The sequence below is a fragment of the Cervus elaphus genome, chromosome 19 (genome assembly GCF_910594005.1).
Source record: "Cervus elaphus chromosome 19, mCerEla1.1, whole genome shotgun sequence".
NCBI lineage: Eukaryota > Metazoa > Chordata > Mammalia > Artiodactyla > Cervidae > Cervus > Cervus elaphus.
In genome coordinates this window covers 83,287,149-83,304,832 of record NC_057833.1, presented here as the reverse complement: position 1 = coordinate 83,304,832, position 17,684 = coordinate 83,287,149, and the positions used below count along the sequence as shown (strand labels likewise).

At 45.1% G+C, this 17,684-nt stretch overlaps 1 protein-coding gene across 2 annotated transcripts in view; it reads right to left on the bottom strand.

Moving 5' to 3' along the window:
* Positions 1-17,684, bottom strand: part of EPHB1 (EPH receptor B1) — a 451,560-nt gene that overhangs the window by 92,394 nt on the left and 341,482 nt on the right. For both annotated transcript variants that reach the window (XM_043874863.1, XM_043874864.1), the window contains exons 6-7: positions 9,813-9,937; positions 2,376-2,538 (exon numbers count right to left, since the gene is read on the bottom strand). In XM_043874863.1, the coding sequence (XP_043730798.1) occupies positions 2,376-2,538; positions 9,813-9,937 (288 nt within the window). The remainder of the gene's footprint in view (positions 1-2,375; positions 2,539-9,812; positions 9,938-17,684) is intronic.

Here is a 17,684-nt window from a genome sequence, read left to right as displayed (position 1 = left end):
CTGCTCTGCAGAATCACCCAAGCCCAATCGTTAGACCCATTTCCAGGTCCCTCCTCAGATCTACTGAATCAGAACCTCTGAGTGAACAGTAGGGTATCTGCGTGTTTACCAAGCACTCTGCGTGGTTCTTATGCGCCCTGATGTTTGGGAACCATGGTTCAACTTTGTGGATAGGGAATGAGACTTGCAAAGACAAGGATATTGTTCTAGAAGCCTCCCACTCTCTAGAAATTAATTTTAAAGAGTGAAGGTAGAGTTTCAGTTTCCCTCTGCTGAGAACTTTTTGTAACGTGTGTTTTTAAAAAAGTTAACTTGGCAAAAATAAAATAAATAAAAGGAACCACAGGGAGGAGTCCATGTAAATTAAAAAATTCCTAAGCCATGTGACCTTCAGCCCTTCAAATTGATTTCTAGGTGCTTCCAGAACCAATATCCTTGGGTTTAAAAGTCTCCTTTACCCACAGTGTAGAAGGATGGTTCTCAAACACTGGGGCATAAGAATCACCCAGAATGCTTGGAAAACATGTAGATATACAGTATATGCTGTATCTATACATACTGTATATACTGATTTATACTGCTCTATAAATCAGTTTAAAAAAAATTAGGCAGCCAAGTCAACGGCTGGCAGGTTGTAGCTAAGTGCAGCCCAGAACCACAGCCGCTCTGATCCCTGTGGAGGTCACCAGTCTAAAGCATGGCCACTGACCCTGGGTGGGATCCCACAGGTCCTCCTCGACCCAATGACCCTATCACTAACAACCTTCAGACTCACCTTTGTGCTGCAGGGAGGCCTGAAGCCTCAGTGAACATAATTATTACTGATGTGTGAACCTCAGTCATTAAGACAAATACTCTCCAATTTGGCCACTTACCAGAACTCTCTTACATCCAGCCCCTCTTGGGTTTACAAAACTTAACTGCCAAATGTAGAAGGAATAGCCTTCTTGGGAGAAATATGTTACTTCTTGATTTGTCTAGCAGAATTGCCAAGAGACCAGTGCTCACAGCTTTTTGAATTTTGGGCTTTTAATCCTGTGTACCTCTTGATGCCAAAGTGCCCATAAATCTAGATGTGAAGTGAGGTACAAAGAGGGGAACAGAGTCCTTAAGGAACTGAAGATGGACTGCGTTCTTTTCACACCAGCAGCATCATTAATCTGGATAAAGTGGCTCACCTTTCTACCCTAACTCACCATCCTCAAAATATGAGCCCAAACTCACCTAAAATAAACTCAGAACTGACTGCAAACTCTAATCCTACAGAGGCCAGATAGCTCACATTGAAACATCCAGGTACAGACCACTGGGAAGTGATAAGCCCTGCATGGGGCAGCAAGCCTCTGTCTCAAGGCAAAGTCCTCATGCTAGGATGCCCACCAGCATTGCCTTCTCTTACAATTTTTCAAAAGAAAACAGATATTGTAAGTTTTATATGAAGTCACTTGATTTTTAAATCTTTCTGATGACTTTACAAAAACTGTTGACCTAAAATAAAATGTTTTTCAAGGGCAGAGTGTTTTCTATATAATTTAAGTAATAAAGTAAAAAATTAAAGCCTTTCTATTTGAGAGGCTGGGAATAGATTGACACTTGGGAGCTACCAGGAAACAGCTCATCGGTGAATAAATATAGATAGGTAGTAGAAAAATGAGTACATACACTATGGAAAGTAGCTAATGTAATAGACACCCATACACAAGTCTGAGGTTACAGGGAAACAATTTTCATAACAACTAAAGGGGGTGATCTCAGAGGAGTAGCAGAGATGAGCAGGGAACTAATAAAGCCCAAAGGTGGAAGTATTTTCAGGGACAGGATTGTCTAGCCTTGGAGACAGCTTGGAAAACAGTGGCTGTTCTCTCTGGAGACACCTCAGCGGGACCTACTGGGGGTCACATGTGAAGCTGTTTTAAATATTCTGAGACGTGTGGGACAGCGACTCCTCCAGTGTGTGCCTCTGTTTTCTTCCCGGAGCCCTTGACTCATGGTGAGGCTGTGCACTCAGCTCCCAGCCCCGAGAGCAGAAGAGTGAAGTGGGAGTGAGGATGAAACAACACAGAAACCCAGAAGAGCATATTGTTTAATTTTGTGTTGGGCTCACTGCTGGGCAGACACAGACGCACATGTGGGAGGTTCTGCGCGTGCGCGGTAGAGACCCGTGAAGGAAAACCCTCTAGATATCGAAAACCCGGTCAGGCTTCAGACAGATGCTCTGCCTAGTGAATTTAGGTCCTCCTCGGGGCAAACCCTTCCAAGGCAATTCCCCTGGAATCCAGTTAGCAGTTGGCATTTCGGCTGTGACCACTGCCTCCTGGGGGCTTCCTCTCCACCGACTGCCTGCCCTGATCCCAGTTCACCCGCCTGCCCCTTACCATCCGTCAAAGTCTGGAAGCACATCTTGCCACTGAACTTTCCATAGCCGGCCACGGTGCGGGCGCGCACCTGGACCACGTACACCATGCCGGGCCGCAGGCCGTCAATCCGCGCGGTGTTGGTCTGGCTCCTGGCCATGGAGGAGTTGAACTCATTGTGTTCCTGCAGGAGAGCAAGGGAAAGGGGTTGGCAGCCTGCTGCTGAGCACATGGGCTCCTCGGTTCCGGGTCCTGCAGATCTGCTAGAAGTTGTCCCCAGCCCCAGGCTGTCCTCGAAATCCCACAGACTGGGCTGGACTTAAAGAATAATAAACTGACTCTGGACTGTGGGGAGGTGATGCTCTGAAGAGAGGTCTGAGTAAATAGCTGAGCTCTCAGGGCCTGGCAAGGGGACAGTCATTTTCTACCCCTTCCTCTCCAGGGATCAGAGACAGAATAATAAAGCACATGCAGAGCAAACCCCCTCTCAGCCCTGACCTCAGCAGAAGCAAATGGCCGCATTTGCACCTGCCTGCCTCTCTTTGCGTTGCTCCTGCTGAGCCTTGGTCTTTCCTCTCCTGGTCACTTCTGACAATGGCTGTTCTAGATCACTCCTTAAGAGACCTCAAGTCCTTAGACAAATGACTTTGTGTTCACTCTGCTAAAAAGCTTGAGGCCATGCTGGACTACCTCCCACACCTGTTTCTGCTTTCATCTTGGCATGTGTCTGTCTGGGTCCCCACTGTCTGAGTTCCTCTCCATCAGCGTCTGGGGAGGCACGCCCCTTCTCCCAGGAGAACACGGCCTCTGTCCTCGCCCCTCCCACTATTTAGGGGGTCAGTCCCACTCTTCCGTGTGTCATGCTCTTCAGCACCTTCTGCCCGGCCCGCTACAGGCCCTGTCACCTGCACATACGTATCCTCTGGTGCTCACAGACCTGCTTGCGTCTTTCTCCCTTCTGACTCTCCCACCCATCACGAGTGTGCCTTACTGTGTCCCTGCTTGTGCTCTCCTTGCTGCTGATCTTGTGTAACATATGGTTTGGCCTGAACTTTTGTAGCTTCCTATCTTTTCTGCCACTCTCTTCCTACCCAATCCAAAGTTCTTTTGTAAAAAAATCTCTGACTCCCTAAAGCTATTATCAGATAGACAAAACTCCGAACTCTCAGTCCAGGGGCCTTTCATAATGCAGTCAATTCCAATCTCTCACATCCCCCTGAACCGCCACCGTGCTGCCTCTCTGGGTACCATAGCCCTGGCCCCCAGACCTTTGCTTAGGTTGTTTTCCCAGCCTGAAATGCCTCTCTCCAGGGGCTCCTCGGCATTCTCCAGTTTCCTTCAGCCTACACCCCTCAAGATCTCCTCTCCTAGGAAAGCGCCCCTCACTGTTCCAGCCCAAGGACTGTCTTCCCTGCTGCCCATCATCTTCCTACCTCACCCACATGCACCAGCTCATCTCTAATCATTTCCATGTGATCACTGTGGAGATGGTAGCTGTTCAGAGTCTAGGTCTGCCCCTGTTTTGCACTGTGAATCTTAGAACAAAATGGAGATCTTAGGTTACCAGGAAGGAGGCCTCAGGTCCCACATGCAGATCTAGGGCACTGTGATGAGTTCTAGGCATAGCAGTTCAAGAGGCAGGGTGATAAATGAGGGGAAAGTTGTTGACCAGTGTGGTCTATGAGCCACATCCTTAGTCAAAGGACAGAAGAAATGTTGGGAGTTGAACTGGGACAAAAGAATACAGTACAGTGAAAAGAAATTACCATCGTCTTAAAATATGCAGAAATCTACTGTGCAAGGGCAGAGATGACCTGATACGTGACCATTCATTCATTTGGCCAGATGGTCACAATGACAACACACTACCATGTTATGTACGCTACCAAGGGCTGTGGGTATCAAGCCATGGTCCCTGCCTTTGGGTACACAACGTCTTGTGGGGTGGGGCTGAGAACTGCAGTGCTGAGTGAGTGACGGGGCAGAGGGCAGCTCAAGGGGTTATGAGGGAGCAGTAGAGGGCCCTCCCAACCCAGACTGATAAGGTGATTGGGAGGGACTCAGAGAAAGGGTGGCATGAGCGAGTCCTGAAAGATGAAAGAAATTAGCCCCATGAACGAGTGAGGAGGGTAAGAACTGAATAGAATATCAGAATAATAACAGAGAACAGAATAAAGCATGCAAAGGTGAGGCTGAAAGGAGATCAGGCACCTGCAAGTAACTGGGAATCTCTGGAGGATAAGTGGCATGGGGTGGTGACGAGTGACTTGGAAGCAGTTGTAAAGGACCCCAGGTGAGAGGCCAGAGCAAATAGACAGCTGAAAGTTACAAAGAGGCCCATGCTCACTCTAAGCGAAGTGATATCCACTGGCCTCTGGGCGAGATGGCCTGGGAAGGGATCACCCATACATCATTTGATTTATTTAAAAAGCAGGTGGATTCCTAACCCCACTCCACCCCCAAAAAGGAATTCAGCAAGAAGAAGGCTGTCCACTCCAGAAGGGGTGCCATCTAAAACTTTCATCATTACTATCTTGACATACTGAAAACATGGTCTCAAACTACAAAAACACAGTCCTTGCAAATTAGGACAAAATCCCATTGCTCCAAAATCTAGGCAGCTGCCTGAATTCTCTGGTTTTACTGTGTTGGATGCAAATGTGCACTGCTTGAAATATGTGAAACATCTCCTGGGCAGCTCTTTTCCTGAAAAATGTGTGCTGGTGTATTGGCATTTGGATGTCGAGAACCCATAATCACTTTATTGTCCACACATCCTTCAAGAAGTTCAGTGATTAAAATGAGTATCAGTCCTTGTTCTCTCAAAACCATTCATCAACCTCAGGCAGATAAGAGTGAAGAGCAGAGTTGCTTTTCCTTTTCTTCTCCTTCTGTTTTTGGTTGTTTATGATTTTGTAAGTGTGAGGGGGACAGATGCTGCAGCTGTTGAGAGCAGAGACCACATCTTCTTTCTCCATCCCTAACATGTAGCATGGGGCTTGCCTTGCCTGGGTGTCCAACACCTCAGTGCTAAATGAATAAATAAGCAGTACACTTTGGACCAGTAATTTGAACCCATGGATGGAGCACAAGATATTGCCAAGGTCTGAGTGAATTCCTGTGAGAAAATTAGGGTAGAAATAAATTTGAAGGGTAGAAATATCCAAGGCCTAAAGCAGTATGTCCTCACCTAGTTAATATGACGGGCAAGTCCATGTCTAAATGCTTAATCATTAAGACAGCCAAGAGCAGCTGTAGACGTTCTCCCTTGTTTTGCCTATAAGCACTGACGTCAGGAGTGAAAAGTGCTACAAGACAGTAAACAAGAGAGAATGATGAGTGGAAGCATATTAAAATGGGGAAGAAGATGAGCATGGGAGCGGCCCTGGGAGTGTCATCAGCTTGATGGCATCTGAGCTCTCTATTAATGAGCTATTGGAGGAGACGAAAGCCTCATTGATTCCACTCACAGTACTGAAGTTGACAGGTGTCCCAAGCACAAACCAAGAGAATGATATGGAGTGGGAGACCCAGACTTGGAAAACTACAGCCTATGACCAACTACCTGTTTTTGCAAATAAAGTTTTATTGAATCCCAGCCATGGCCATATTCTATTGTCATCTATTGCCCATGGCTGCTTCCTGCTATAAAGGCACAGTTGAGTAGTTGCATTAGAGAGTATGACCTATAAGCCTAAAATATGTACTACCTGGTCCTCACAGAAAAATGATGCTGATTCCTAGTTTAGAAAAAGTGGCATGGGAAGGAGGAATGATGAGTTCTATTTCTTTGGACTGAATCCAGGACATCTACTGGGCTGAGTTCTGTTTGTGTTTGCATCTTCTAAAGACCAGGATTCCACAGCCTTGTGGAACAGGCAGGCAAACGATTCTGGCTATAAGTATTTGGATTGAAAATTAAGATACACTCTCTTATTTCTGAGGCCACACTAATTTTGAGCAGCATCAACTCAATTGCATCCAGTCCTTCATTGAGCTCAGAAATATATTGAAATATAATAAAAATATCTATAGTTCCAATTCTGTGGTTCCCTAGCTGTGGCCTGTGAGGTTAAGGGTAGATCATTTGGCCTTTCTGTGACTTAGTTCTATCATCCATATATTGCTTATACTCAACTTTCAAGTATCTTTCATTTCTTTTGAGGATCAGAACTAATGTATCTGTGAATATCTGGCATATAACTGGCACTCAATATGTGATGAATTATTGTCATTGTGATTATTATTTCAAAATACCCTCACAAGATAATGTCCTTTCTTTGGAAATTAGAAATGGTCAAGGCAATGTAATGGATTTTATATTTGAGCACTTTATAAGCAAGTGAGAATTCTATCATAATATATTGAATGGTAACCAACACTTGGGCAAAGAATCTTCTTTGTTCTGAAAGAAAGCATTCTATCCTCTGGGACAATGATCTGCCTCACTGAAGTGTGGAAGCCCCCTCTGGCATTTGAACTGCTGTGCATGTGTTCTGTTAATAATTAGCATAAATTATTGAGAAGTAGGGACAGGATCTATAATGGGAGAATAAGCCTCCTTCACAGCATCAGAAGTTGAAGTTAATTGCAGTTTGTTTAGTGAGGAGGCTTGCAGGGACAGGGAAAGTCTGTGGAGGAGTTGGGCGTGGGTTGGGGAATGAGGAGCCGGGGGACAGAGGCCTGAGCCTCATGGTTTCGGTTCTGAGGCTTTCGCCCCCTCCCTTGGTGACTGCCCTTGGCACAGCAGGAGAGGAGGAGGGCAGGTGGTTTCCCATACATCTCACCCCTTCCCAGCACCACCACAGACTACAGGACAAAGAACCCAGGCTAGAGACTCCCTTCCTAGCTTGTGTGATCTGAGCAAGTTGGGCTTGTTTTTTTAAACTTCTTTATGTATTTGTTTCTTTACCCCAAACAATGTTATTAATATTTACCATATTGGGCTGTGAGGGGGAGAGATTATGTTTAAAAAGACTCTGGCACCCAACAGGGGCACACAAAGGAGAAATTATTATTTATTTGAGATGAGCTACAAGGCTCAAGTTCATGTGTGTATGGGAAGGGGACTGGGTGTGACCTTACTGGTGACTGACTCTGCATCACACCATATATGGTCAAGCATGATATTCTATTGAAGAAGGTCAACAGAACTAGGTATAGGTCAACTTGAACTTGGTCCAGGTCAACTTTGGTGATGAAATGAGATCATGAAATCAATAGGTCCAGATTGGTCCAAAACATTTTTGGATTTGTCCAACATTTACTTCATTAAATGATAAAAAAAAAAAATAGCAAATAAGGACCCTCAGTTCAAAGCTGAATGAAAATAATGGTGGCTTATGAATCCAGATCATGTGAATTACTCCCAGTTCCCTGAATTGTCAAAATCAACCGTCTGTGAAACTCAGAATCCTCTAAATGAGTAAAAAGTTGCCTAACCATCACCTTGCTTGCAAATTCGGCTATAACAGCTGAAGGGCACACTTCCTTGCAGGCTAGACTGGTGATCCATCTGGGCTTCTGCTTTCAGGGAAGTAAATTGGTGAATTTTACAAATGTGAAAACTGACCTAGAGTAAGTGGTTCAGTAACGGGACCACATCTGTGTGGTTGTCAGTTACGGACAGCTCTGGAAATGAAGGCTCCCTTCCCAATGCAGTCATGTTCCATTTCAACACTGCCTCCATGTTGGAGTCTGCAGGTCTTCATCCTAGAACCTCTTCTTATCTCCAGTGACCCACTGGATAGTCTCACCTGGGCTCAGGACTTCCACACACTGACAACTTCCAAGTGGTCATCTCCAGCCCAGTCCACGCTCCTGAACTCCAAATGTACGTATCTAGCTGCCTGCTGCTCATTTCCACTTGGCTATCTCAGAGGCATTTTAGACACGAAGCTGAGTTGGTCCCTTCCCTCAGCCCAGACATGCTCCAGCCACAAGTGATCCCATCCTCAGTCATCTTAGTGACTCAGGCCCAAACACTCCCAGTTGAAAATCCAACCTGTTGGAAATCCTGTTGGCTTTGGCTTTGGCCCCCATCCTTGTCTTAGATTATTATAATCGAGCAGGTCTATTTTCAGTGGAAAAGCTTGAATGATCCTTTTAAAATATAAGTCAGATTCTGTTTTTCTTCTGCTCCAAACCTGCTGTGGATCCCAATCTCATTTGTGGAAATGCTCAGGTTCTTATAGCCCAACATGAGCACCTGCTCTGATTACCTCTCCCCTGACTATTGTTTTGCTGTTGCTCTTATGAGTCCAGTCATGCTGGTCTCCTTCCTGCTCCTTGAACCAGCATCATTATCTGACTGCAGGGCCTTTATATAGGCTCTCTATCTCCCACATGCCTGCTATACAACACCCTTTCCTCCTTCGGGTCTTTACTTAGAACTTTCCTTCTCCCAAAACCCCACTTTTACCATTCTATTTATTTTTGCAACTACTCCTCCCCCAAACCTGACCATTCTGTTCCCATTTACCCTGATCTACTTCCCCCACTTTAAAGTCCTCATTTTCTAACATACTGTATGATACCCTTATTAATTATGTTCATTATTCATTTTCTGTCTACTTGCATTAGAAAGTAAGCTTCTTGAGGGCAGGAATCCTTGTTTGATCACTAGTATATCCTAGAACAGTACTTGTCAAATAGCAGGCACTCCAAAAAAAAAAATACTTGCCAAATAAATATAAATGAATAAATGGTGTTTGCACAAATACTGTGTTGGGTCAGTATATAAGAAATACTGTATTTTCTTGGGATGTTGCAAGTGTTATAGTTCACCATGGTGGGAGGAAAGACCTGCTTCCCCCACAGACAGGTCAGGGGTCAATACCACAGAGCACTGTTTCCCTTTTCTTGGCAGAACATGCCCTGTTGTAGTCCCCAGCAACAGGTGTGAGAGAACAGTCAAAGAAGATAATGTACAAACTTTTATTTCTTTTAATTTCTACCTGTTATTTTTTCATTTCCAGTTAGATATTTTAAACTATACATACATTAGTAAATACATGCATATGATTTATAAATAAAAGATCTTATATTTGAGGTACATGATCAAAAACTTTGAAAAACACTAATTTACAAAATCACAAAATCTTCAGAAAATTCAGGGGACACTGGTGGGTTTGTAGCACAGCAAACACATGTAGCAAGTGCGTGACTGGGAGAATGGAATTGGTCTTCCCCATCCACGACAGCCCAGTGAGTGGCCCAGACAGTGGGGTGGGGTGTTGGGATGTTCTGTCTTGAGTTGGTGCAGAAAGTGCCTGGGTGCTGGAGGCCTTTGCTGAGGCAGAGCTGGGGAGTGCTCTCAGGGAGCCTCTGGCCTCTGTCACCAGATTCCTCCCCCCATCAGGACTCCCTCCAGCCTATATCCCTGGGCCCTCAGCTGGCTACCACCCACACAACAGTGGCTGGCCCTGCCTTGCAAGCCTGCAGGCAGGACTGGCTTACCTTCTCATAGTACCGGATCTCATAGTCCAGGATGATGCCATTGGGTTGCTCCGGCTGTGGCCATGACAATGTGATGCTTCTCATGGTAGCACTGACCTGGTGCATGATGGGAACAGTGGAAGGGGCTGCAGAGAGAGGAAGAGATAGGGCAGATGAAAAGACCCTTGATGATATGAGAAAGGTTGTCTTTCAGAGATAAATAGGCAGAGAAATGCTATTGGGTTGGAACTCTGCCTTTTCTTTCTCATCAGCTCAGCTGGATCTATAGAATTTCCTGTAGGTTTTGCAGAATGAATTGAGTTTGGGTACCAAAGGAGAGAAAAGGTGATAATTAAGGGCAGGAAGACATGTATGAGGGCAGTCTCTGGAGTGAACAAGCAGAAGAAAGGTTTCACCAAAACAAGAGATGGCCGGAAAAACCACAGGAGAACAGTATGAACTGACAAAGCCAGAGTTAGGCATGAAGGGCGTGACCAGAAGGAAAAATCTACGTTTCAGGTAATGGATCATGAGGAGCGATGGACTGTTTTTGAGCAGATGGTGTTGAAGGAACCTCAGTCTTGCAGTAATGGGGTGAGCCTCACAGAGAAGAGAATGTGGAGGCAAAGTCTGTCAGCAAAAGAGTCAAGCTGGTCAGTGCTGAATTGCTGTGCAGTGGAAAAGAGTATTCTAGCAAACATCTTCTGAGACTGCATGGAAGATTTTGCTGTGTTTCAAAAGGAAGAGAGGCGGCATCTCTCCAAAAGATATGAATACAGGCCAGCAACAGAGTTCTTTTTGACTTCTGTCAGAGTTTTCCAAATGAGGACATTTGCTATTGAGCGCTCACAAATATAAATGAAGAAATGATACACAAACCAAACATTTGGAAACAGAATAATAATTTCAAAATCTGTGAAGTGCTTCCGAAATCTCTGTTTAAAAAGAATATTATTTATTTCCCAATTCAACATTTTTCACACAGTGTAAGTAAAATGAAAACAGTCTGGAAATAATAAATGAGGGCTGTCTGTCTAGGAAAGAAGCGGGTAATGGATGAGGCTGCAGTCTGCGCTCTGTTCAGGGGCTGTTCCGTTTAGTCCTGGCACTTCTGCAGTGATGAAGGTCGCTTCCTCACACGAACTCCACTTTACAAGGCTTTCTCTGGGGACTTTGGCTGAGTGGCATTTACTGTCCTGGATTTAAGTTAACAGATTCCCCTCTAGGACCTGAAATTACAGAGCACAGCTGCTGGGTCACAGGGCTCCCTCATTCTCCGTTTCTCCATGATCCTAGGACTCTCAGCAGACACCTACCGCATGAGGCCCGTGGGCGGGGTGGAGATGCAGGGAAGATATTAGGAAGATGCTCATAGTCTGGGGGAGCCATAAAGAGAGCACAGAGTGAGAGGTGCTGTGATGAGCCCTTAGAATCACAGTGTTCATCTGGGACTTTGCCCACATCCCATTAGAGACCTTGTGATGTCTGTGAAAATGCGCCCCTCAGAGCTCCTACTCCTGGGAGCATAACTGACTAATGGCCCCAGCTGCAGCATTCTGAGATATATCACTGCATCCATGTGGAGCTGTTTCCCACACGCTGCTCCCACCCAGTGACTGAAAGTGATGGGGATGCTATGACAGGTCCATTCTTAACTTCCAATGGGTAACTTATGCTCAAACACGCCCCATTGGACTTCCCAACACTTCCCTGCAACTCGTGTCTGTCTAAGGCTCTTCCCACTCAATCCTTCTTCCTTCCCTCTCTCCTTTAGAGGGATCAGATCTTCACTGTGGTCTGATAGCTCTCCCAGCCTCCTCTGGCCTCCACCCCGCTTCCCCAATAAACCTTTGCTATATCTGGTTTCATCGTGGCATCTGTGAATGGAGGACCTGAATTGACGCAGTTCTGAATCCCCCTATCAATTATTCTCTGCCAGCCCTGCTGCATCCCTAGGGACAGGAGGCTCACTGACAACAGGAGTTGCTGCTCCAGGCCTGGGTATCTCTCACCAATGTGCATGTCTTCCTTATCCTTATCTGAAACATGTCTTGGAGCTTCCCACTGGTCTTGGTTCTGCCAACTGAATACAGAATGTTCCCTCTTTCACAGAATGGCTTGTCAAATAGCTAAAGAAACTAGTTAGGTCTCCCCTGAGTTTTTCCTGCTGAAAAGAATGGCCAGATCCTATGGAAATTTCTCCCATGATATGCTGCCACCTGAGGTGGCTCTCTTCCAAATGAGGCTTGTTATCTAAATCTCTTTAGGCATAAGGCCCTGAGGTGAATCCAATTCTCTTACTGCTGTTCGAACAGCAAAGATTAGAGTAAAACTAATATCTACCATGACCCGTGTACTATGCCTCTATTCATATGACCATAAGCCTTTGCTTCAAAAACACATACCTGCGATTTGATTTTGAAACCACTGTCAATATAACCTTTAGGTTTTCCCATGGTATGCTCCTCATCTTTTGTCTATAGAGTTGGCTTTTCGCTTGGACTACAGGGATTTACATGTACCTTCACAGTGTTGAATTTGGCCTATTTGTCAAGTAAGTGGAAATAATTTTTGATCCTGCCTCAACAATCACATGCATCTTCTCTTCCTCCCAACTTAGGATCATGGCCCAGATCCACTTAATTAACTATTTAAACAAGTATTTACTGAGCATCTGTCATGTGCCAGTAACCATTCTAGGTTCTAGAGAGCCCATGGTGAACAATTTAACATTTTCTGTCTTCACAAAGCTTATTTTCTAGTGGAGGGATACAGAGACTAGACATAATAAATATACAAATTACAAGGTATGTTAAAAATATCAAGTACAGTGGGGGAAAATGGAGCAGAGGAGAAGGGATACAGAATGCTATAATGTAGGAGGCCAGCTGGGGAGAGGCTGCAATTCTGAATCAGGTGGTCAGTCAGGCCCAGCCTGAGGAGCAGGTGTAGGAGCAAGGGATGGAGGAGGGAAGAAAGGGAGGCAGGTGGATACTTGGGAGGAGAGCCCATGAGAGGGAAATGTCAGGGCAATGTTATGATCTGGGAGCAGCCAGGCAACAGTAAAGAGCCAGTGGAACTGGTGCAGAGACGAGGCCACAGATGGTAGGGCCGCAGGAACACTAAAAGAGGACCTTGGCTTCTACTGAGCGAGATGGGGACTCATGAGAAGGTCTTCAAACAGGGGAGTGGCATCATGTTTCATGTATCACCCTCTGTTGTGTTGCAAATGGAGTGCAGAGGCGGTGGGAAAGCTGAAAGAACTACCCTAACACAACTGCAATAGTCTAGCTAGAGGATCATGGTGATTTGGACCAGGCTCAGAGTGGTGGAGGCAGTGAGAATGGGGATGGTTAGATTCTGAATATACTTAAGACTATCTCAGTGAATGTGGGATGTGGAAGAAATAGAAGAGTCATCATGACTCCAAGGTTTCTGGTTTGAGCAGCTGGGAAGTTTTTGGGTAGGGGCATAAGGGAGATCAGGGAAGACACTGGTATAGGCAATCTGGAAGGAAAGACCAGGTGCTCTATTTGGGGCCTGCTTGCTTTGAGACATCTAGGGTGTACCAGACTAGTAGATGGCTGAGGACAGATGCATATAGAAGAGGTCTGGGCTGAAGATATAAATTTGAAGTCACCAGTATGTCATATCAAAAGCACTGGAAATGACAGAAATGACCAAAAGAAGGAGCAGAAGAGGTTATATAGTCTAAGATTCAGGAGATGAGGGAAAGCTGCCAAGGGGCCTGAAGAGAAAGACCAGTGTTCTGGAAGGAGAACCAGAGAGTGTGATCGCCTAGAAGCCAAGCAGCAGTGTTCCTAGGAGGACAGGATGTGTGAGGTGCCGCTGTTGAGTTACTAAAGTAAAATTAGGCACCGAGTATGGATTTGGCACAGGCTGGATTGTTAATGGTAGGGGGTGGGGTGGGGGTGGGGGTTGACTGTCTCTCCAACACCTGTGTTCACTGTGTGCAGAGCCAGGAGAGGATGAAGCTGCTTCAGGGAGAGCGAGGCTGTGTTCTGGAGTTTGTAGAAATGGTCTGGGATCCTGCTGGGTTCACCAGGATGGGTGGGAATGGCCTCTTTGAATCTTCTCCCCACCATCCCAACCCCTGCCCCCACCCACCACACTGAAGGGGCTACCCTTTCAGTCCTCCGTGGAAACAGGCTCATTTGACATGATGTTACTCATATCAGGGCCACATAGCTTTTCAGGATCCTTCTGCTTCAAAGCTGAAGCATTATGTATTAAAAATTGGAAAGATTAATCCCAATGACCTGAGGATTTTGATAGGCTTGGTTCTTTTCTTTGCCTCGAATCCCTGGAAAGCCATCATTCGAAAGTTAGCATATTTGCCACCCAAGGTGCCAGGCCCCTGCTCTAACCACTCAGGACAGAAGGACAAGTAAAGTCACAGTCCTGCTTGGAGGTCCCGGTTGGGGTCAAATGACAAAGAGACCCTCATAGGGTGGGTTGATCCAGAATCAAAGGAGTCAAATCCACAGACAGGAATGCCCCTGTTACATAGGTGGCAAGGACATCCTGGTAGCCCATCAGCAGCACACAGACCCAGGAGAAACTGCCAGAGGGTGACAGCCACCACGGCCAGCATTTCTCAGATTTATGGTGATGACGTTGTGGTCACAGACCCCATGGCAGGCTGCTTATCCTCATATAGGTCATTCTAAATGTCTTACCTTTTAATTGAGATGGGATTTTGCATAGGGAAGAAAGTGAGAAAGTATTACTCCACTTCCCTGAAGATCAGGGGCAGCGTACATTTGGTATTTTGTCATCAGTCAATACCTACGGTGACAACTTCTTTTTCCTTCAAGTGCAAATGCCACCTCTAAATCCAATGTTTTATATGCAAGAAAATCTTCAGACCAAACAAAACTAAAAAGTGCTCAGGTATTCATTAAAATACCAACTGCTTTTAGCAAAACTAAATCAGAGTAAGATAGGAGGGAAAATTAATTCAAAGAAGCAGTTCCTGGAACTCCAAGTACAATGGTTTGAACAGTATACCCTGGCCAGCTATCTTTTCTCATAAACCTGCATCCTCAGATGAAGGGCTAGTTTCACTGAATCCTTGAAAGAATTTCTTCTTTGCAAGCACACAGATCACTTTTGACTAAACTAAACATTCTACAGAGAGAAAGAAATGAACATTATTAAAATTTAGCAAGTAAGCAAATATAGACCTTTCTTTAGAAAAAGCAAGGACAAAGAATTAATTTAGGGGCTATTTGGAAAGAAGGTACTGATCAAGAAAGATGTGTTCGCAGACACAGAAACCAGATGGGTGGTTGGCAAGGGAGAAGAATGCTGGGCAGGGATGGGCCAGGAGTTCAGGATTAGTAGCTATGAATGATTATATATAGGATGGATAAACAACAAGGTCCTACTGTATAACACAAGAAATTATATTCAATATTTTGTGATAAATCATTATAAAATATATATATATATGCGTGAAAGCATAAGTTGTTCAGTCGTGTCCAGCTCTTCCCAACCCCATGGACTATACAGTCCATGTAATTCTCTAGGCCAGAATACTGGGGTGGATAGCTTTTTTTCTTCTCCACGGGATCTTCCCAACCCAGGAATCGAACCCAGGTCTTCTGCATTGCAGGTGGATTCTTTACCAGCTGAGCCACAAGGGAAGCCCAAGAATACTAGAGTGGATAGCCTATCCCTTCTCCAGCGGATCTTCCTGACACAGGAATGGAACCAGGGTCTCCTACATTGCAGGCAGATTCTTTACCAACTGAGCTATCAGGGAAGCCATACTGAGTCATTTTGCCGTACAGCAGAAATTAACACAACACTGTAGATCAACTATACTTCAATACAATTAAAAAAAAAAAAAGAAAGATATGTTCAGCCTAAACAGCCAGTGCTCAAAAAATCCAAACATACTCAAAATTGCCCTGAACTTCTTCTCAGTAAAATAAAGAGGCCAACCCAACAGGAAGCCAGGATCCAAAGAGGAGAGTGGAGAAGCAATGACAAGTGTTCTGTCAGGCACTGAGGAAAATCTGTGTGAAGGTTCAAACAGAATCAGAACCAGGAGTGTCTGAAAGAGTGTCTAGAGCCAATAATAAAAAGCCCTTTAACTGTGTCAGAAGCAGAAAGAGACTTAAACGTCATTGGTCCAGGGGCTCAGGAATGGAGAAAATGCAAAGGCAGGTGGGCTGAGTCCTTTGTCTCTGTTGTTGTGAAGGAAGACCTTGGGGAGACCTTCCTCCCAAACTGCTTTTGAAGCAGACAGATCTAAGCTGGTATATCACATTCAGCAGCGAGAGTGCACAGAATGTTCCTGCCTGAACTGACAAATGAGATGTGGATAAATTGCAGGGATGGAATGGTCCCAGTTGCAAGTTATGAAAGAACTCACAGGTGACGTGGGACAAGTGTCAGTCCAATCTGGTCATAGGTCACTGCCGGTGGCATCATGGATGGGGCCAGGTAGACCACCTACTAGCCCTCCATTTGTAAGGAAGGGCTCCAATGGAGATTGGAGGGCCTGCAGCCCTCTGAGACTCCAGCTGGGTCTTCGGAGGGTGGCGTGATTCTGTCTGGAATTTAATAACCCCAAATCTGGACCATGGAGTCTTACTGTGGAACCTGATTTCCTATCTTGGGTTCTCCTGGACCAAACATTTTATGTTTAAAATATTCCTTGCTTAACCTTTTAATCAAGTTACAGACTTCAGTCATGTTCAAAGTTTTCTCTTACTCCTTATTTTCTCTATTTGATAGGGGCAGTTTTTTCCCAAGGATTAGGCATCTCAGATTCCAAATGCTAGAACAGATTGATATTTTTTTCCCTAGGACAATTACTAAGTTCTAAAGCATTATCTTTCCTTATTAAAAATTACTTCCTAATGTCTTCATTGACTTTTATGTTCAAAGAATTCTTTCAACATTTATCACCATAATGCACTTGGGGATATAATAAATGATGTTAAAATATTTTATTTAAGATAACCAAAGTATTTATCAGTAGTTTTGAAGAAAAATAATAGCAAAACACACATGCATTTAAAATTAAGCTGATCTATTATATCATATATATTATATTATATCAGCTTATACCCTGAATGTTCACTGGAAGGACTGATGCTGAAGCTGAAGCTCTACTACTTTGGCCGCCTGATGCGAAGAACCAACTCACTAGAAAAGACCCTGTTGCTGGGAAAGATAGAGGGCAGGAGGAAAAGGGGGTGACAGAGGATGAGATGGTTGGATGGCACCATCAACTCAATGGGCATGAGTTTGAGCAAACTCTAGGACAGTGAAGGACAGGGAAGGCTGGCATGCTGCTGTCCATGGGGTCACAAAGAGTCAGACATGACTTAGTAACTGAACAACAACAATAATTGGAGTGAGATGTTTGAAGAGGTTATGAAAATATGGAACTTGAATTGTCAGAGTTCAGCAAATCTCACCTAAAGGGGAAAACAGTGTTTCTTCTGCAGGTAGAAAGCATGCCAGGGGCAGCCTTGCTATGAGGCCCTAGAGGGTCACTGCTGAGTCCCCTCTGATTGGCCTCAGGTAACAAGCTTAGCAAATGTCCTGGAAGACACATGGCCTCTCCAGTTAGGGGTTCTCCTGTCTGAGCTTCTCAAGGAGGCCCATGGATAGGAGTGTCCATTGCCTCCCTCACAATAACTCATGCTGGGCTGGCTGGTGCAGCTTTCCTCAGTCTTCCCATGAAGAAATGCTTGCACAGTGGGGGGTGGTCCTCAGAGTGACCCCTCAGAATGATACAGCTGCCCCAGCCTGAACAGTGTCCATCTGAGGTTTATCACCACTTCTATCATGCTGGGCATTGCTGTTTCTAGGACAAATATCCATCATTTGATGAACATTTGGGTTGTTTCC